Source organism: Leucoraja erinacea, chromosome 7 (assembly GCF_028641065.1).
Source record: "Leucoraja erinacea ecotype New England chromosome 7, Leri_hhj_1, whole genome shotgun sequence".
NCBI classification, from domain to species: domain Eukaryota; kingdom Metazoa; phylum Chordata; class Chondrichthyes; order Rajiformes; family Rajidae; genus Leucoraja; species Leucoraja erinaceus.
Window position 1 is genome coordinate 55833939 of NC_073383.1, and position 21894 is coordinate 55855832.

The 21894-nt window shown below is 42.3% G+C and overlaps 1 protein-coding gene across 1 annotated transcript in view; it reads right to left on the reverse strand.

Annotated features, from left to right (window-relative positions):
* The window catches only part of zranb3 (zinc finger, RAN-binding domain containing 3), a 105252-nt gene that overhangs the window by 2286 nt on the left and 81072 nt on the right, over positions 1-21894 (reverse strand). Inside the window, exons 13-19 of the mRNA XM_055638627.1 lie at positions 18504-19023; positions 17324-17602; positions 14062-14153; positions 8677-8778; positions 4974-5116; positions 4418-4570; positions 2190-2586 (exon numbers count right to left, since the gene is read on the reverse strand). Of these exons, the coding sequence (XP_055494602.1) occupies positions 2190-2586; positions 4418-4570; positions 4974-5116; positions 8677-8778; positions 14062-14153; positions 17324-17602; positions 18504-19023 (1686 nt within the window). The remainder of the gene's footprint in view (positions 1-2189; positions 2587-4417; positions 4571-4973; positions 5117-8676; positions 8779-14061; positions 14154-17323; positions 17603-18503; positions 19024-21894) is intronic.

Here is a 21894-nt window from a genome sequence, read left to right on the forward strand (position 1 = left end):
TAAAATTTGCTAGGATGCAGAAGCGATGTGAAAATTCTCATTTATTCCTGCACAAGATGCTGCCATGGAAACTGGGTCATGATTCAATCAGAAAATATCTGGATCCGTGAAAGGTACATTATTTATAAGAATCATCACTACACCCATCATTCTTTGCCTTCTAGCACAATTTCTAGGATAATTAGGCAAAAATCAGCAGCCGCAAACCTGCTAAATTCACAGCTAACAATGTAGAAATTCTATTTAAATGAATATGTGGCTCAGTACAACACCCATCTCTCCCTCCAATGACTAAAGGCCTGTCCCATTTGCATGCGATTGCGTGCGTTTGGCGCGACCAAGTGGAAGCGGAGTTCACGCTAAGTACGCGTGTAGGTCATTTTGTCATGTTAACCAATCAGCTGGGCAGGAGGCGGGCTGACTGAATTTGGGCGTCGCACGGCGTCCGGCGGTGACATCACGTAACGCAACGCCAGGCGGTGACGTCATCGCGCAACGCCACGTGCTAGGCGTTCACCGTCAAGACGCTGCGTACGGCGTCAAGACGCTGCGTACGACCGCAATGTGCCCGCGAAGATTTCGGCCACTGCAAGAATTTCTGAGCCCTGTAGGATGTCAGGACCAGCCCTGCACAACTCAGCGCTTCTAAGTGGGACTGGCCCCGCGCGGCCATACGGTGCCCGTACGCCTCAAGCGACCACGAGGTCACATAATTTGCGAGCCGAGGTCGCGTAAGTGGGACAGGCCCTTTAGTCAAACCAGGTTCAGAGCAAAACTAAATTCTGTCCAGCCTCACTAGCATCTTTCTCAAATGACTGATATCCTCTCATCCTTGTCCAGACCAGTTTTGTGCACATGTGTTAACACACACAGGGTGAGAACATCAACTGTGGCTCTCCAAATTATAGGTCATTCTTACATGACTTTACGTACTGTTCTTTTGAAGGTCAGAGGCTGCAGTTCTTTACCTAATAATATTACAATGACTGCCGTGGTCAATCACCACCTTCGAAAGGCAATGAGGAGTCACTGTAACATATTGGCAGTACTCGATATAATGGCTGAGATATACAAATCATTATTAGATATGGGTGAGGTGTTGGATGACTGGCGGGTGGCTAATGTTGTGCCTCTATTTAAGAAGGTTTGTAAGGAAATGCCTGGGAACTATAGACCAGTGAGCCTAACGTTTGTGGTAGGCAAGCTACTAGAGAGTAAACTGAGAGATAGTTATATATAGGTGCGTTTGGATAGACAGGGGTTAATTAGGGAGAGCCAGCACAGTATTTCTTTTTTAATGTTGTTATAGAACCTGCCTCCTTTGGCAGTTCGTTCCATATACCCAACACCCTTTGTGTGTAAAAAGTTGCCCCACAGATTCCTATTTAATCTTTCTCCTCTCACCTTCAACCTAAGTCTGGTTCTTGAGTCCCCTACTTTGGGAAAAGGATTCTGTGCATTCACCCTATCTATTCCTCTCATGATCTTGTACACCTCTGTATGATCACCCCACAGTCTCCTGCACTTCAAGGAATAAATACCTAACATGCCCAACCTCTCCCTATAGGTCAGACCCTCCAGTCCTGGCAACATCCTCGTAAATCTTCTCCACACTTTTTCCAGCTTAACAACATCCTTCCTCTCGCAGGGTGATCAAAACTGAATACAATAATCTAAATGCAGCCTCACCAATGTCTTACACAGCAGTAACATAACATCCCATCTTCTATAGTCAATACTCTGATGAAGGCTTATGTAGCAAAAACATGACAACCCTATCTACCTATGATGCCATTTTCAAGAAACAATGTACCTGCATTCCTAGATCCCTCTGCTCGACAACACCTCCAAGGTCCCACCATGCGCTGTGAAGTCCTGCCCTGGTTTGACTTCCCAAAATTCATCACCTCGTACTTATCTGCATTAAAGCTCATTAATCAATCCTGAGTTCACTTGCCCAACTGATCAAAATCCTACTGTAATATTTGATAATAATTTTTGTTATCTACGATACCACCTTTGTTGCAACAATATTCAATGATTAAAAAATCCTAGGTTGTAATACATTAAATTACTTTATAGACTTAGCTCCATTTAATGTAATCAATAAGGAATAAAAATAAAACACATTAAAAAAATTAATTTCTTCTTCCAACCGTGCTTCCATCTTTTGTAACTTTTTCACTGACCTGATCCAGTGGAAGCTGTGATAGCCAGGTATTTTCAAGCAGCTCCTTCCGAAGGGTCTTTGGGGTATCTCGGATAGTAAGGTACAGCTGCTGAGCATTCAGTCCACATTGTTGACAGATTCCTCGTTCAGCTTCAAAGACTTTTGATTTCATGTAATGCCGATTAGTTTGAATAAAAAAATCTCCTTGACATTTTTGTGAGCAAAATCGTGTATCCCAAGCTGTAGATTCACGTTGTGTGCTGACCTGGATTGTGGGCTGTTGACAGCCAAGGCAAAGTGGGTTTCCGTCTTTGTTCACAGCTTGTACATAGGCAATTTCTCCGGATGTGTCAGATTCATCATTTGTTAACGGCAATAGAGAAATACTCTGGCAGCTTTTATTCTCAATACTTCCACTTGTTGTTGATGGAAAGTGAAAATAAAGCATACAGTTTATTTGACCATTAGACATTACACAACATTGTTAAAAGCTACGCCCCTCTTTGTAAATCCAACTATTCTATCAATTATTTGCTTATTTTTTTATGAAAATTCTTTCTAATGCAAGTCTGGCTCTATCATCTTTCTTAGCAAACTTTCTACCAAAGGACTACTCAATTTGTATTCACATTCACCTGTTAACAAGGGAATAGATTCCAAAGAGGTCACACAAGTTAGAAATGTTTAATCTAACTTTAAAAAATAGATGCACACAATATTTGGATTTGGCAATTCTACTGTGTGACACAAGATAAAGAAGGATTACAGCACACTTTTGTCTCAAAGGTAATTTTTGGGATGGATTTAATATATCATAATTCAATACTGAGGAAACTACAGATGAATTCTGCACAAGAATATACTTTCATGGTGAACAAAGTAAACTACCAATGGATCAGGAACAAGGAAAATAATTATTGCAAAGATAAATGAAGTTCAAAATTAAAATATACAATTATTGCGCAATGGAAATGCTTCTTTTTTAATACAATTATTTTAACCACAATTTTGCAAGTAGATTTGCAATTAGATTTGCAGAGTAAAGATGTCATCTATTCAATTAATTTATTAGAAATATCAAATTCAAAGGTGAGACATTCAAGGCATGATTAGTAAGTTTGTAGATGATACAAAAGTGGATGGCATTGTGGATAGCGAAGATGGTTATTAAAGGTTACAGCAGGATCTTGAGTGGGAAGAAGATAATGGAGTTTAATACAGATGTGCGAGGTGTTGCATTTTGGGAAGTCAAACAAGGGCAGGACCTTCGCTGTGAATGGCAGGGCTCTGGGGAGTGCTGTGGAGCAGAGGGATCTAGGGGTGCACGTACATAGTTCCTTGAAAGTGGTGTCTACCCTTGAAGGCAGATAGTGTGGTCAAGAAGGCTTTGGGCACATTGGCCTGCATCAGTCCGAGTATTGAGTTTAGAAGTTGGGATGTTATGTTTCAGTTGTACAAGACATTGGTGAGGCCACATTTGGAGAATTGTATTCAGGTTTGGTCACCTTGTTATAGGAAAGATATTATTAAGGTGGAACGTGCAGAGAAGGTTTATGAGGATGTTGCAAAGACTAGGAAGCCTAAGGAGAGGTTAAGCAGGCTAGAACTTTGCTCCTTGGAGCGCTGGAGGATGAGGATTGATCTAATAGAGGTGTTTAAGATCATGAGGGGAATGAATAAGGTAAATACATACAGTCTTTTTCCCCAAAGTAGGGGACTCAAGAACCAGAGGACATAGGTTGAAAGTGAGAGGGAAAAGAGTTAGTTGGAACCTGAGGAGCAAATGTTTCTACACAAAGGCTCGTGGATATATGGAACGAACTACCATTGAAGGCAGTTGGGGCAGGTACAATCACAATGTTGATAGGTACATGAAAGGTGAGAAGGATATGGGCCAAATGTAAATAAGTGCGGATATTGTAGATGGTGACCCTGGTTGGCCTGGGCAAGTTAGGTCGAAGGGGTTTGTTTCCATGCTCCATGACTCCCTGACTCTAAACAGTCTAAATTCGGGGTCTCAACCTAAAATTTAAACTATTAATTTCTCTCCATTGCCTCACCTACTGAGTTCCTCAAGTACATCGTTTTTGTTTCAAATTAATTTTTTTATATATTGCATTTTTTAAAACCCTTTAAAGTAGTGACTTGCTTGCAAGCTACTTAGTTATATCTTCAATGGTGAATGTTACCGAAGAGGACATCATTTTGATTTCATTAACTATTAAATAGGGATCCACTGAAACTTACCCCTTGATTAAATTTTCCTCAACTGCGTGACTGGAAGATTTGACTTGATTTTTGACCCGGAATATTGATTCTCTTGCGATAACTCTTAAACTTCCTCCTTCTCTGCGTGCCTTATCCAGAGACTGAAGAGCGACATCTTCTTTTGTTTTAAATCTAAATGAAAAATTTTAAAATTCTCGTGCTCAATGATAGTTTTTTTAAATTGGAAAACAAGTAGAACAAAAACACATTAAAGAACTTAAGTGCAAAATAAATTAACCAACTGGTTTCTATGCACAATGCACATCTGTATGTGCATTTCTCTTTAGATTTTTCTTTTCAACAAATTAACCAGTAGATAGAAATATAATAATATTTCTTTAATTCGAAGGACCACATATTTGTTAAGAGTTCAGGAATAAAATACTCATCTGAAATAACTTACTGCAAACGGATGAAGGATTAATCTCAAACAGAATGTGCCATAAAATACAATGTAAAGAATAATGAAAGGTACCAGGTCATAGAAGATGCAATCTACAATAATTGATGGCCCACAATATATGAGCATCCTTACCTTTTTGTGCAGCTTTGTCTGCGTTCGTCTTTCATGATGGTTTCCAGTACAAGACCAGGATTGGAAAAAATGTGGCCACTCTTCCTAATTAATCTTTGTTTCATAGCAGATAAACTTTGCCATTCTCGGACAAATCGCAGAACCTGACATTTGGGGGAGAATAAAGAATCACAAATACTGATTTATATAGAAGTGCAAATAAAACAAATTGACACATTGATAATCACAACTGTAGATACACCTAGAGCTTGATATAGATGTTAATGTGAGTAGGTTCAGTAAAGGGGGCAGCCAGGGTCAAGTCATGGAATGAGGAAGATCTGATGGATTGAACTGCATTTATTTTAATGCAAGCAGCCCAATGAGACAGATGAACTCAGGTAGTGGATTGGTTATGGGTCTGGGATATTATGGTCATAAAAGAAAGAAGGCTGGGAGAGCAGGTAAGACTGGCAGCTCAATAGTCCAAATGCTGCAGGTGTGATAGAGTTGCAGGTCATAGAGGAGGGGAAGTCGCAGTTTTGATTAGGGTGCTGGCACTAAGTGAGGATATTCTTGAGGGAATCATCCAGTGAGGATATACGGATGGAACTTAAAAATAAGAAGGATGATTTCTTTGAAGGGGTTGTACTGTAAGCACCCCAATAGTCAAATGGAAATATAGGAGGAAATATGGAGGGAGTGAGTTGCAAGAATAGTAAGTTTATAAAAGTGATTATACCTTCCCTCATAATGGGAAATGACTGGGAAATCCACAAGGCAAAGAGCTTGGACGCCGTGCAATTTCTTAAGCGTGCCAAAGAAGGTTTTCTTTCAAAAACTAGAGAGCCCGATGAGAGAATACACATTACTGGACCTCCTTTTATGGAATGTGGAAGGGCAAGTGACAAAAGCATCAATAGACAATAGGTGCAGGAGTGGAACAGAGGAACTACTTGGGAGCAGTGCCCATAATTCTATTTGTTTTAAAATTGGTATGGAAAAAGGTAGGACTGATCAAGAAGCTAAAGTTCTAAATTGGGTCAAGGTCGATTTTGAAGGAACTTGCAGATGTTGATGAGGTGATGCTGTTTCTGAGGTAAAGGGACGCCTGAAAAAAAAGGAGGTTTTAAAAGATGAGATTGGGAGTATTCAGGGACAGCGTGATCCAGTTAGAGTGCAGGGCAAGGCAGGGTATTGAGGCTTTAATCAGACCCAAAGCAGGCATGTATTCAGCATAGTGGATGTTTTCAGAATAGGCAGAAGCTCCCAGAATGCAAGACCTGGTGGACCTCGGCCTGCAGGAGGAAGCAGTCAAGCCGGACCCTGCTCGGAGAACCTGGAGCGCGGTTTGGAAGGGAGAGACCGCCTAGCCGACCCCTGCTTGCAACTGAGAGGATGTAGCCGCAACAATGGAGAGAGATGCGACTGGCGAGGAGTTAGGCCGGAGATGAGAATGAACCGCGGCATGGCCTACTGCACCATCAAGGTCGGCTGTGGGAGCCCCCCCCCCCGGGAGCAAAGGTGGACCAGGTTCACAGGTCTATGCGAAGGCAACAGCTAGAGGCCCGCAGCAGGCTAGCGCTTGACTGGATCAGGCACCACTAATAATACATAGAGCAAAGACTGGAGTCTGAAAGCGGAGCCAAAACATGGCGACTCCTGCACGCTGGATCAGTCGACCATTTCTGTACAATTTGCTAAACAAGGATGGGAATACTGTACTGTCCGTAAGAAAATAATTTCACTGTGCGCTTGCACTTGCACATGTGACGATAAAAGCAATATTGAACCATATCGACAGCTGGGATTAAGCAAATACCTCAGGAATATACAAAAAGTAGTACACACACGAAGGAAATCAGGAGGGCAAAAAGAGGACATGAGAAACTTTGGCAGACAAGGCAAATGAGAACCCCAGAGAATCCACAGTATACTAAGAAAAAGTGTCACAAGAGAGAGAATAGGCCTCAAGGATCAGCATGATCAATTATATGTCGAGCCGCAGAGATGGCTCAGATATTATGTGACTACTTTTCAATTATATTTAGTGAAGAGGAGGTCATGGAAGCAAAGGAATTGAGGGAAATGAGTGATGTGTTGGGTTATATACACATTACAAGAAAGAGTAGAAGTTTAAAGAGAAGGGAAAGATATAAGAGACCTAGGGATAATTTCTTCACACAGATGGAAAAAGCAAGTTCGGTATTCCGACTATGCATGCCCAGGTCAAAGGTTATTATGCAGAAACATTGCTGGAAAGCAGTGGAGTTGTGTGCAAAGAGACCTTCATTTCTTCCTTTTTTCCAGCTTTGATTCTTCTAGGTAAGAAAATACTGTTCAGTATTTGAATTAGTTGTATTTATTGTTCCTTTGTTAAAAACTACGTTTATTTTGTCGTTTTTATTGCGTTATGCTTTGGTGAGTGAGCAAGATTGTGCTCGTCCGTGGTTGGAGACGGGCCCGGATCTCGGGTGTTGCGGGCGCTGTTGAGTTGTTGATGGGCCATCCCCGACCCCTCCCAGGTGTCCCGTTACTGTCTGGGGGCGGCCAGAGGTGTCAGGCCGGGCTTACAGCCAGCCCGGGGAGTGGGCGCTGGCTCCGGCTCCCGGGGTGGAGGGGCGTTACCCGGCGGGCCGTGGACCAATGGCTGTGCCTCTCACCTTGTCCAGTGGCTGTCGGTTGGCCCCCTCAGTGCTGGTGTGGGCCGAGCGCCGGTCATCAGCGGGGATGTACACGGGGTGCTGCGGTGGCTCGGCAGGTCAGGCGGAGTTGGGCTGGAGGTGGCGGTTCTTCTCCGCGCAGGCTGTGGTCCTGGGGCCGCTGGTGTCGTCGATACGGGGTCGCCCCGGACGTCTCCGGCCGCCCCCCAGGTGGGGATGGGACAGTCAGGGGGGGGGATCCAGTGGCGGTTCGGCAGCACCTGTGGCGCCAGGGACCCTGGTTCGATCCTGGCTGCTGATGAGGCGCTGGTCTGTGTGCTCGCTCTCCCCTGTCTCCCACTCGCATCTGCCCCTCTCTCGCACTGTTACACCCCGCTCTCCCTCTACATATTCCTTTGGGGTGATGAGGAGTTGACCATTTATGGTAGTCTCTCTGGAATTGAGAATTTCATTGCTCATTCGTTTTTATAGATGAGGCTGAAGAATCCCATTGCCTTGATATGAGTAGCATGGCTAAATTGGACTCAGAAACTATCATTGTTGTGTTCCAGTCTGGAATACATTAATTTTCCTATAATGTGACCATATGGAACCCTCCTTCCGCAGATTAAATATATTTTTACATATAAATTATGAATAAAGATAAGAATTTATACAGTTTCTTCAGCCAGCGCTTTGTTCGCTTTTTCTTTATGGTGAATGACCTTTGATAAAATCCCATGATTCCTTGCGTATTTCGGAATACCGAACTCCCTTATTGTAGTGGAGGGTACAATGAGGATGTTTAGAGGACATTTAGATTAGTATAAGGATAGAAAAGGTTTAATAAGAGTAAAATGGGAGACTGGCTCAGTTATAAAACTTGGCTGGCATGGACAAGTTGGACCAAATAACTAGTTTCTGTGCTGTATGGCTCCGAGCTGTGAAGTTGTTAAATTGCTGAACAGGCTTGTGTCCCCAAATAGCATACTTCTGTTGCTAAGCCACGTTAGTGTGCAAAGCATTACAAAAATGTTCCATATATATATATATAAATATACACACACACACAAACAACTTACCACGGCACGATTTCTTTTACGTTCAAAAAACGTTGGTAAATCCTCCCAGTTTTCTAAAATTACATCCAGAGGAATAAAACTACAGTTTAACGGCTCTGCCTCCTAAACATAAACAGTGATAATCATTTATTAAGAATTCTAATATACTTCACATGGAATGTTGCTGCAACTGTCTGCAGCAAAGATTAATAGACAGTGTATAAAGCAAACTGAATGAACTACAATTTCAAACTAAAATTTATGTCATATCGTTCTGGATAATCCAAGATTCTTTTCAAAGGCACCTTTCTACCATCATCTCTGAAAAATGTCGCAAGGAGCTCACGAACTTTTGTTTCCCAGAATGAAACCATCCTTTGCCGTATCACCTCCTTCCGTTTAATCAACAAACCATACAATGCCCTTCATAATGTTTGGGACAAAGTCCCATCATTTATTTATTTGCCTCTGTACTCCACAATTTGAGATTTGTAATAGAAAAAAAATCACATGTGGTTAAAGTGCACATTGACAGATTTTAATAAAGGTCATTCTTATACATTTGGTTTCACCATGTAGAAATTACAATAGTGTTTATACATAGTCCCCCCCCCCCCCCCCCCCCCCCCCCCCCCCCCATTTCAGGGCACCATAATGTTTGGGACCCAGCAATGTCATGTAAATGGAAATAGTCATGTTTAGTATTTTGTTGCATATCCTTTGTATGCAATGACTTCTTGAAGTCTGCGATTCATGGACATACAATACAATATTTATTGTCATTTGAGCCTCAGTGAGGCTCAAATGAAATTCCGTTTCCACAGCCATACAAACAAAGACAATTTCCTACAGACATACACACAATTTAATTCACACAAACATCCATTACAGTGAATCCACTGTGATGGAAGGCAAAGTCTTTTCTCTCCCCTGTTCTCCATTTCTCTCCCGACGGGCGATGATAAGTCCCACGGCCATTTTAGGCCGTGCCGGGCGATCACCAGTTGCTGGGTGTCTTCTCTGGTGATGCTCTGCCAGGCCTGTATTGCAGCCATCGTTAGCTTATGCTTGTTTTGGGGGCTAGTCCACATCAGTTTTCTCTTCAGAATATGAAAGGCATGCTCAATTGGGCTCAGATCGGGTGATTGACTTGGCCACTCAAGAATTGACCATTTTTTAGCTTTCAGAGCGTTAGCAGTACATTTGTGATCTTGCTGTAGAATAAACCGACGGCCAATGAGTTTTGAGGCATTTGTTTGAACTTGAGCAGATAGGATGCATCTATACACTTTAGAATTCATTATGCTACTACCATCAGCAGTTGTATCATCAACACCCCATCCACCGTGTTTCACAGATGAACTGGTATACTTCGGATCTTGGGCAGTTCCTTCTCTATTCAATACTTTGCTCTTGCCATCACTCTGATATAACTCAATCTTCGTCTCATCTGTTCACAAGACCTTAATCCAGAACAGTGGTTGCTCTTTTAAGTACTTGGCAAACTGTAACCAGGCCATCCTATTTTTGCGGCTAACCAGTGGTTTGCATCTTGCAGTGTAGCCTCTGTATTTCCAGGTGATGGAAAGACTGAAGGAAATACTAGGTGCTGAGAGTTCTCTTATACCTGCACTAAGGATGCAATTAAACACACTTGAACAATTACAAACAGCCATGAATCCATGTGTCCCAAACATTATGGTGCCCTGAAATGGGAGACTATGTATAAACACAGCTGTAATTTCTATATGATGAAAATCAAAATGTATAAAAATGGCCTTTATTAAAATCTGACAATGTGCACTTTAACCACATGTGATTTTTTTTTTTCTATTACAAATCTCAAATTGTGTACTACAGAGGCAAATAAATAAATGATGGGTCTTTGTCTCAAACATTATGGAGGGCACTGTACGTTACTGTATTCAATTGCAAGTTGGGAAAAGGAGGAGTACAATGGGATCTGGGGGTCCTTGTACATCAGTCTATGAAAGTAATCATGCAGGTACAGCAGGCAGTGAAGAAAGCGAATGGCTTTGGCCTTTATAACAAGAGGAATCGAATATAGGAGCAAAGAGGTCCTTCTGCCGTTGTACAGAGCCCTAGTGAGACCACACCTGGAGTATTGTGTGCAGTTTTGGTCCCCTAATTTGAGGAAGGGCATTCTTGCTATTGAGGGAGTGCAGCGTAGGTTTACAAGGTTAATTCCCGGGATGGTGGGACCGTCATATGCTGAGAGAATGGAGCAGTTGGGTTTGTACACTCTGGAGTTTAGAAGGATGAGAGGTTATCTCATTGAAACATATAAGATTGTTAAGGGCTTGGACACGCTAGAGGCAGGGAACATGCAGGAGGCAGGTTCTCTGGATGCTTTCAAGAGAGAGCTAGATAGGGCTCTTAAAAAAAAGCGGAGTCAGGGGAAATGGGGAGAAGACAGGAACGGGGTACTGATTGGGGATGATCAGCCATGATCACATTGAATGGCGGTGCTGGCTCGAAGGGCCGAATGGCCTCCTCCTGCACCTATTGTCTATTGCTAAATGAAAATGCTGATGCTTTATGTAGAATCGATTTTATGCATTTTTCAAGAATAATGACTAAAATATACACTGAAATAACATCGCTGTACAAAACTCATTAAAAAAAACTCTACAGTGCATGTGCATTGCTGGCAAGGCCAATAATTATTATTTTTCTCCCCTTCATAAAATGGTGGTGGAGGGCCTTTTCTTGGACACCAGATTTTCTTGAAATCTGTGGATAAATAGGTTTTTGCTTTCAGTGTTAAGATTTTCTTGGGGATGTTATTGCTCAAGGGGCCCTTGAACTGCACAAAATAAAAATGACATGTAATAAGTTAAAATTTGTAATGCCATCTCAAAATGGCACAAAACCAGCACTTTCCAAAATAATTTAAATACATTACATCTTCCTTCCATTACAATAATCATCAGCTTAATTTCCATTTTTCTTCACATTTACACTATTTTATTTAAGCATTTTCCTTTAAAATAACAGCATTGGTTTCCTGGCAGCAGCCTGATTTATTGCTCCATGATTAAAATGGTTAAGCGAGAATCAAAATCAAATTGTCTTCTTGGGAGAGATGTCTCAGTTTCAAGTCCAAGACAGTGGATGCGGCTTAAGTTCAAATTAACTTATACACTGGAGGGACAGGAGATGGGAAACTAAGGAGCAGTGTTCTAAATTAATTTAAAAAATGATATGAGATATTTTCTGTTTAAATCAGTCACTGCCATGAAATTGAGTGAAGTGTTGATGATATGTATTGTACTCATCTATATTACTAAATCTCTGTTCTTGGCCGCTTTTGGCCTTCTGTGATGCGATTTCCGAGAGAACGCCGCCATCTACGGCCGTCATTTTTAGCCACCTCGCTCAGAGCCCCCCTCCGCCACATGTGTGCTGAGGATTTTTCCCGTCGATGAAAAATGACAAGAGATGAACATAGAAATTACAAAGTAGGCCATTCTCCTTCGAGCCTGCACCGCCATTCAATATGGGGATGGCTGATCATCCAACTCAGTATCCCGTACCTGCCTTCTCTCCATACCCCCTGCAATCCCCTTAGCCACATCAGGAATAACACAGAACAAATTATGACAGCTGTTTTTACAAAATAATGTGGTTTGAAAATGCTGCCCCTGCTAGAGGGAGGGGGGGGGCACTGCCTGCAAATGGTTTGTTTGGGTTGTGTGCCTCAATCAGAGCTCTGAATAACACAGAACAAATATCTCCACAGCTGTGAGTACCCATAATGTGGTTTGAAAATGAAAATATGGTTAGTTTGAGGAAAAAAGCACTGCCTGCAAATGGTTGTTTGGGTTGAAGTAAAAAGGCACCCTCTCCTCTCCCCCCCCTCCTCTCCCCCCCTTTTTCTCTCCCCCCTCTCCTCTCTCTCCCCCCCCTCCCCCTCCCTCTCCCCTCTCCTCCCTCCCCCTCCTCTCCCTCTCCCCCCCCCCCTCTCCTCTCTCCCCCCCTCTCCTCTCCCCCCCTCTCTCTCTCGCTCTCTCTCGCTCTCTCTCTCCCTCTCTCTTTTTCCCTCCCTCCCTCTCCTCCCCTCCCTCCCTCTCCCTCCCCCCCCCCCCTCCCTCCACCCCCCCCCCCCACCCCTGCTCCCCCCCTCCCCTCCCCTCTCCTCTCACCCCCCTCTCTGCCCACCCTCTCTCCCCCCTCCCCCTCCTCTCCATCCCTTCACCCCGCCCCTCCCCCTACCCTCCACCCTCCCTCTCCCCCCCCCTCCCCCTCTCAGCCCCCCTCTCTCCTCTCCCCCTCACTCTCACCCTCTCTCCCTCCCTCCCCTCCTCCCCCACCTCCCTCCCCCCCCCCCACCCTCCCTCTCCCCCCCCTCTCTTGCCCCCTCTCTTTCTCTGTCTCTCTCCTCCCCTTCTCCTCTCCCCCCGTCCCTCCCTAAACCCCCCTCCCTCCCGCCCACCCCCCCCCCCCCCTCTCTAGACGTGACTGCAAGTTGGGGGCTATGGGTCAGTAGATAGGGTGGTTATGAGGTAAAAGGAGCAAATTAATAATATTAATATAATATCAAGGGGGTAATTAGCGTGAGTGGGGGCGGGGGGGGGGGAGGGGGGACAGTTAGTGTGTGTGACGCTGCGTGGCGCCTCCCCCCCCCACAACCACACGTTGGGGGAACAGACCCAACGGGTCTGCACTTGGTCTAGTTTATTCTATAAAACTAACTGAAACAGATAGATGTCATTGTATTCAGTTATAATATTATCTGTGACCTTGTAATAAGTGTTTGCATACTTTCAACAAGGTAAAAGAGGCCCCAGAAGTGGAGCACATTAATCAAGACAGATAATTTAGTGCGACAGTGAGGAAAAGCGATTGCTGGGGATATCACCCTTTGACAAAATGCGAAAATGATCTCCTGTCAGCCCCATTGATTGAATGATCTTCAGGCATTATTCAGAGACGGGAGTTCTTAAATTTGCTGATATTTATCATTTAACCAATATCACTAAAAACTGATTATCTAACTTTTTATCTCAATGCTGTCTACTATGCCATGTTAGTCTGCAAGATAACAATGCTCAAGGCTTAATAACTAGTTATTTAGGAATAAACAAGCATAAAAGCAACAGCAAAGAAATAAATGCAAGCTTTTTCTCTGAGAAAAAGTCTAGAAAAAAACAGAACAATTCCTTTCACTGGAAATATAACAATCTTGAACAGATGCTAGATGGTTTTCATTTCATGATTACAGTTTGTATTTGCCTCTGATAATCAAATTAGAAGATTGCTGCTGATTTTCCTAATTGTTGTTTGATTAGGTATTAGATTCCTTATTTGTTACAGATGTATGGCACATTTTATCACAGAATTGTAGCAAGCACTTAAATATGGGGATGAAAAGGCTAACAATACCTTTGTGTGGAGATGGATTCTATCAGTGTTCTTGCTTGCAAAATACATAAAGCCATCAAAATCTGGAATGTCACTTGGGGTGTCATGCTGTTCTGCACCAGAAAGGTTTAACAGTGTTAATTTGGGAAGAAATGTCATGATCAGTTCCTTTCTCAAGATGAAATACAGATAGAACTGGAAAAAAAAAACACTTTCACATATGCTAGGAAGGAATGCTAGTAAAGTAAGTTTCTAAAAATATTTTGAACTATCACAAATACACATATGGTGTGATGACAGAATTGTACATCATGCAATTGAAATACCTATTGACGTAATTTGATTAAGTTACTGGGGGACAAATGAACCACAGTACTATATCACAGTAAGAAATCAATACATTCAAGATAGAGGAAGAATTGAGCAAGGGACGCTTGGAATTTATGGGAATTATTTTATTAAAATCACAACTCGAGATGTTAAAATCGAATAATTTGATTTGGAGGTCTTGAGAGGCTTTTGAACCAGATAACAGGAACACAAATTATCAGATAATCCCATTTATATAGCCTACAACCCAGCTACGTGAACGACAGATAAACCCCACCCACTGAACTTATCTCCCCAGATCCTGCATACCTTTTTCATTCCCCTCATCCCAATCACCAGTTCCTTTCCCCCTTCTCCATATATTCTCCATTCTGCCAAGATGCATTACAGAAACAAAGAAAATAGGTGCAGGAGGAGGCCATTCGGCCCTTCGAGCCAGCACCGCCATTCATTGTGATCATGGCTGATCGTCCCCTATCAATAACCTGTGCCTGCCTTCTCCCCATATCCCTTAACTCCACTAGCCCCTAGAGCTCTATCTAACTCTCTTAAATCCATCCAGTGACTTGGCCTCCACTGCCCTCTGTGGCAGGGAATTCCATAAATTCACAACTCTCTGGGTGAAAAAGTTTTTTCTCACCACAGTCTTAAATGACTTCCCCTCTATTCTAAGACTGTGGCCCCTTGGTTCTGCACTCGCCCAACATTGCGAACATTTTTCCTGCATCTAGCTTGTCCAGTCATTTTATAATTTTATTTGTTTCTATAAGACCCCCCTCATCCTTCTAAACTCCAGTGAATACAAGTCTAGTCTTTTCAATCTTTCTTCATATGACAGTCCCGCCATCCCAGGGATCAATCTCGTCAACCTACGCTGCACTGCCTCAATCACAAGGATGTCCTTCCTCAAATTAGGAGTTTGTTTGTTTTTTTGCACAAAGTCCCCGAGCATTGCCACTTTTCATTTCACTGCACATCTCACATGTGTATGTGATGAATAAACTTGACTTGACAAAAATGTACACAATACTCCAGATGTGGTCTCACCAGAGCCCTGTACAACTGCAGAAGGACCTCTTTACTCCTATACTGAAATCCTCTTGTTATGAAGGCCAACATTCCATTAGCTTTCTTCACTGCCTGCTGTACCTGTAAGCCAACTTTCAGTGACCGGTGTACAAGGACGCCAGGTCTCGCTGCACCTCCCCCTTACCTAACCTAACCCCATTGAGATAATAATCTGCCCCCTTGTTTTTGCCGCCAATGTGGATAACCTCACATTTATCTATATTATACTGCATCTGCCCACTCACTCAACCTGTCCAGGTCACCCTGCAACCTCCTAACATCCTCTTCACAGTTCTCACTGCCACCCAGCTTTGTGTCATCCACAAACTTGCTCCTAATTCCCTCTTCCAAATCATTAATATATATGGTAAACAGTTGTGGCCCCAACACCGAGCCTTGCGGCACTCCACTCACCACTGCCTGCCATTCTGAAAAGGAGCCGATCACTCTTACTCTTTGCTTCCGGTCTGCCAACCAATTTTCTATCCATGTCAGCACTCTACCCCCAATACCATGTGCACTAATTTTAGTCACCAGTCTCCCGTGCCACTTCCAATTTAACCTTCTCCTTCTCAAATTGCAGATTGATACTAATCATATTATGATCACTACCCCCAAGCGGTTCCTTTACCTCCAGTTCTCATTATCATATCTGGTTCATTGGACAACACTAAATCCAGAATTCCCTTTTCTCTGGTCGGCTCCATTACAAGCTGCTCTAAGAATCCATCTCCGAGGCATTCTACAAACTCTCTTTCTTGGGGTCCTGAACCAACCTGATTTTTCCAGTCTACCTGCATATTGAAATTCCCCATCACCATAGTGGCATTACCTTTATTACATGCAAGTTTTAACTCCTGCTGCAACTTGCACCCTACATTTGGGCTACTATTTGGGGGTCTGTAGATAACACCAATTAGTGTCTTCTTGCCTTTACAATTCCTCAACTCACTCCACAGTGACTCCACCTCGTCAGTCCCTAGGTCTTCCCTCGCAAGATACTGAATTCGATCCCTCACCAGCAGAGCTACCCCCCCTCCTCCTGCCCACCTGCCTGTCCTTTCTATAGGATACTAGACCAAGTGCAGACCCGTTGGGTCTGCTCCCCCAACGCAGCCGTTCCCTACCCGTAGCCCCCACAGGAGATGTGGTCCTCCAACTCTAGCACTCAACAGTGCGGCTGTTTTTAAATAGCGTCTTTGAGGCGAGAGGCGGGCGCCAGCAGCCGTTATGGTCGCTGGCCAGCAGGAGGCGACAAAATGAGTGAGTGGGGGGTGGGGAGAAGGATTTTATTAAAAATGTGTACATAAACACGACAAAATGTAATCGGGTGGATACTTAGAATGAAAAGTGAAATCTCTACCGAAATGGAAAAAATCTGGGTGTTTCTGCTTCTGGTGTTGGCGTAGCAATGAATCAAAGGCTGGCACCCACAAGTCAGGCAGAAACACACACACACACACACACACAGTTTTAATATTATTTATAGCTATAACCCTGAATATTAAGTTCCCAGGCCCGATCCTCCTGCAGCCACGTCTCAGTAGACACCGGAGATCCTTTTTCCCTGTGGCTATCAAACTGTACAATTCTTCCCCCTTCTGTCATGGGGTAGACTGACTCCCCCTCCCAGTCCATAATCTTTGCACATCCCCAATCCCTTCCACTCGTCACTTTAATTTCATGTTTCATGTATCTTGTGTTTTATGACTGTTGGCAGTCCAATTTCCACCATGGGATAAATAAAGTTCTATCGTATCGTACTCATCATCCACCTATCCCAGCTCCTGGTCCCCCACTGAGTATAGTCTATTCTGGAAATAAAAATATAAATTATTTGTATAATTTCCTTTAATTAGCTGTAGGTGCAAAATAAACTAATTACCTGGTAAATGCCGATACTCATTATTGGAACTCGGTTCACTTATGGTAAATGCATCGCTGCTTCTGTCAATGTTGATAGATGCAAGGGTTTCTTCAGATTTTACTGTACTGCAGTACTTCACTGCACGATTTATCTGCTCAGCAGGTTTATTTGATTCTCGTTTTTCAGTATTTTCTAGGTCAGAATGGACTGTACATTCTGTCTGGGGTTGAGTCCCAGCTTGACATTCATTTTCACTTGGATTTGTCTGACAGGATACATGTTGTTCTTTTTGATTGCCTGTGTTAGCAAAAACCCCTGCGTGAAAGATTGCTCTGGACAACTGGAATATTTACCATTTCTTGATAAATGCAAAAGTCAGTAAGAACCTCTAATAACATATTGATCACTTCACCGTAAAATTAATTTTTAAAGGATCTTAATTTTTTCCCACATCATTAAAAAAGCCAACTATTTTTTGAATAAAACTCAGTCTTTTTCTACACAGCTGTAGGTGGTCTATGTTTCACAGCCACACACCCAGGAGCGAAGAATTAATATGTAATGGATTAGCACCTCAGCACGAGTGTTTGTTTTTATTCTTCCATCTTTGATGTCTGTGGTGTATGTCTTGGCATCTCATGGAAGGAAAAACAAATTCTAACGTGACAACCCTCTCAGAACTGGATGCCAAGCATCCCAGCATTCATCAAGGAAGTAAGCCTTCTTCACTGGCTCAGGCATGTGCTCAGTATAAGAGATGGGGCATCCAAGAATATACCAGATGCAGACGTGGCCTGAGCCAAAATTTGACTTAGATATTCAAAGCTCTTTTAAAGATATTTGAACGAGGGACATTGTTGCCTTCAAGATAGAATATGGTATGGGAAACTGTAGCTGATGACAGAAGCAAATGGGGACCACAGAGTGTAGGTTGGGCGTGACAAGTTTCAACAGTTCCACAGAAGATGCTACAATGGTGGCAAGATCATGGATGGTCCTAAATCATTAGATACAGATCTTCCCAGGATCTGCTTATTTAGTCATCAGTGGAATTATGGCATAAAAAATAGCCTCACTACAACATGAAATCTGCATATTCTTTACCTCCTGCTAGTCAATAAAAGCCCAAGTTTTTATGTTGTTCTAATAACATATGGAGATAAGTACACCCAATAGGACATTTACAAAATAGTCTTACCAAATTCTCTGAGAGTTTCGCAAATTTCACAGTAAGACAAAAAGGCACTATTAGCATAGGTGCAAGTGGTACAGTTCCATGTTTTCTTAATTTGATGCAATTTTCTTGCGGTAACTGGTGTTCCATCCGATAACTGTTGAGTTCTTTGAACACTTAATGTCCCTGGTAGTGACCCAACTTTGGGCTGTCTCTTTTTTGTACTTGCGCAGATTTGGGATTCTTTACATAAAGATTTAAATCGTTTTGTCTGTGGCCCCATGTCAGCTGTCAGGAAGAGCTCGCTGCTACTTGTCTTACACTTCTTTTCATTCACATTTTCTCCAGCTTCTCTTGCATTTATTTTGTCCAGTTCTCTTTGCGGCTGCTGAAATAATTCTGGGGAATTTGGAAATTCTCCTGGCTCAATTACATCAGGAAGCTGGCAGGGATGCCCATCTTGAGATGTTCTTTTGCGTTTCTCTGCAGAGCCAGGTTTTGATGAAAAGAATGAGCGGATATCATGTTGTTTTTCTTTCTCAAACTAAATAAAAGAACCAAAGGCAACATAAGGAAAAACATATTTTTATGCAGCAAGTGTAACTGGAATGCAAAGGTGTGGAGGCAGATTCAACTGTGACTTTCAAAAAGGGAATTTGATCATTACTTGAAAGAATTGCAAAGCAATGTGTAAAGTGTGGGGGAGTGGGACTAGCTGTGTTCCTCTTTGCAAAAAGTTAACAAACTGAAAATCCACCTTTTAGAGCTTTGGGCATTTTATGATTACTTTCAAATGAAGACTTTAGATCAACCTACCAAGAAAACTAGCCATCCATGAAGCTAAAGGAATGCTATTGTTAGCTCCCTTACTTATGAGACATAGTTTGGAATGCAAGTAGATACACAAGCATCTTGGGTTCTCAGATCTAGTCTATGGCCGGTGCCATACTGAGGGGATGCTGCACTAAAACTGCTGCTGTTTCTTGAGTGAGATGGCAAAGCAAAAAAACAACTGCTCTTTCAAATGGACTAAGTAGATTCAAGAGTTCTTTTTCACAGAGCAGTGGAGTTATCCCAATTTCAGACCAATATTTGTTTGATAAATATTTTGAAATATTATCAGGCCATTATACATTTGCTGTTTATGAGAGCATCCTGTAAGGATGTAGCCTGATGGGCTTACTAAGTTACATAAACTACAATAGGAGGAGTCTACATTCTGAAAAACTTGAACTGTATCATCTATTGTAAACATCAGTATCCTTATTTTCCACATTTCACAAGGCATTGATAAACCTCATGTTCATGACACGTTGAGCACAATAAGGATTGCCAATAAAATAATAGCAAGATCACTTTTCATATGTACAAAATCAAAATAATCAACAAAAGGTGATGTTGTCACAACGTAAATTAACAGCTTCCAACTTACACAGCTATTAATACAGTTAAGACCCTTATAGTCCAGAATAGCAAGATCTCTGCTATTTTTTATTTATAATTGACTCAAGCTTGCAATGAGGTCATCAGATGTTATTCAGGTTGCCGTATTTGAGAAGACGGATAAATAAATCACAGAACTTACGTCATTACAATATGTAAACATCTTCAACTCCCGCAGAAAACCTTTAAATAGCTTTGAAACAGAATGCACCGCAAGAGACTCTTTTTCTTAAGAAAGTGCTAGTTTTATTCTAAAACGCAGTTATAATTTAAAAAAAAAACTCAAATATGTATATAAAATAAAATATAAAGGCTTTGAACCTGGATGGTTGCATCATCATTTCTCAGGTATGAAATGGATGCGCAAGGGTCCAATGTGGTAACAGATTTTGCATATCTTTCATGGGGAAAGAATGTACAATTATATGTAAACATATAAAATTATAAAAGGACTGGACAAGCTAGATGCAGGAAAAATGTTCTCAATGTTGGGCGAGTCCAGAACCAGGGGCCACAGTCTTAGAATAAAGGGGAGGTCATTTAAGACTGAGGTGAGCAAAAACGTTTTCACCCAGAGAGTTGTGAATTTATGGAATTCCCAGCCACAGAGGGCAGTAGAGGCCAAATCACTGGATGGACTTAAGAGAGAGTTAGATAGAGCTCTAGGGGCAAGTGGAGTCAAGGGATATGGAGAGAAGGCAGGCACGGGTTATTGATAGGGGACGATCAGCCAAGATCACGATGAATGGCGCTGCAGACTCGAAGGGCTGAATGGCCTCCTCCTGCACCTATTTTCTATGTTTCTATGTTTGCTGTGAGCCAAAATTACTCAAACATTAGAACAGTAAAATATGTTTTGGGGCTTTCAGTTTGTGAATCCACAGGGTTCAATTATCTGCTTTATACATTTGCTCAAATGTAATCCGCAGACGTAATAATCAAATGTAATATTTAGTAAGCATATGTTGCCATAAAGATTAATTGCAGGTCTGCTTAGCTGAGAGGTAACTTTTGACTTTGAGTGCTTTGGGGAAAACTTTGCTGATGGTATTTTGTTTTATTTATTGGTGGTGCTCTGAGCGGGAGCACAGATGAAGACATTGAGCATTCCTGTAGCAATTCTTGTAAACTTGATTTGGCTTTGTGAACTTGATTCGGCACTCAGCTAAATGTACCTCATAATGGAGGCAAAGGTGGCAAATATGCCTTCAAATTACTATTTAGGGTGGCTGGTGCATACTTTGCTCTCTTCACCCACTAGTCTTAGCCACTGTCCAGACTAGAAGTAGTAAATGATGAATGGGAACAGCAATGAGTAATAACCCCTAAAGAACAACAATCTTGAAACAACGCTAGTGGTTGCCACAAAAATTATTTAGAGATTGTGTATCATTGTTGAATAATTGAATGTAAGACATGAGATTTACTCTTACATATTCATTCTTGGTAAGTTTGGCATTGTTGGGAAGGCCAGCATTTATTGTACATTCTTAAATGCCATCAAGAAGGTGGTGGTGGTGTGGTGAAATTCAGCAGCCCTACTGGGTTAAGTCCACCCTCAATGTTGTGGATTAGGGAATTCCAGGGATTAGACTGTATGACAATGAAGGAATGGTGATAAATTTCCAAGTCAGCATGTTATGCAAATGGAGGGGAACCTGCAATGGTGTTGCTCCCATAAGATTGTACCCTTGCCTTTTTTAGTGGTAGAGGTTGCAGGTTTAGAAGTTGCTTTTGAACTAACCAGGTAAGTAAATGCAGTGGGTTTTGCTGATGGTACACGCTGCAACCTTAGTGTACCCAGAGTGACCATTGAAAGTGGTTGATTTGGGTGTGGAGGGAGGGGGTGATTCGATGAAGTGGGCTGCTTTGTCTTGAGTGTTGTTGGAGTTGCACCTTCAAAGTAAGTGGACAGTGTTCCATCCTATCCCCAATGTACCATGTGGATAATGAAGAGGTTGAGGTATTAGGT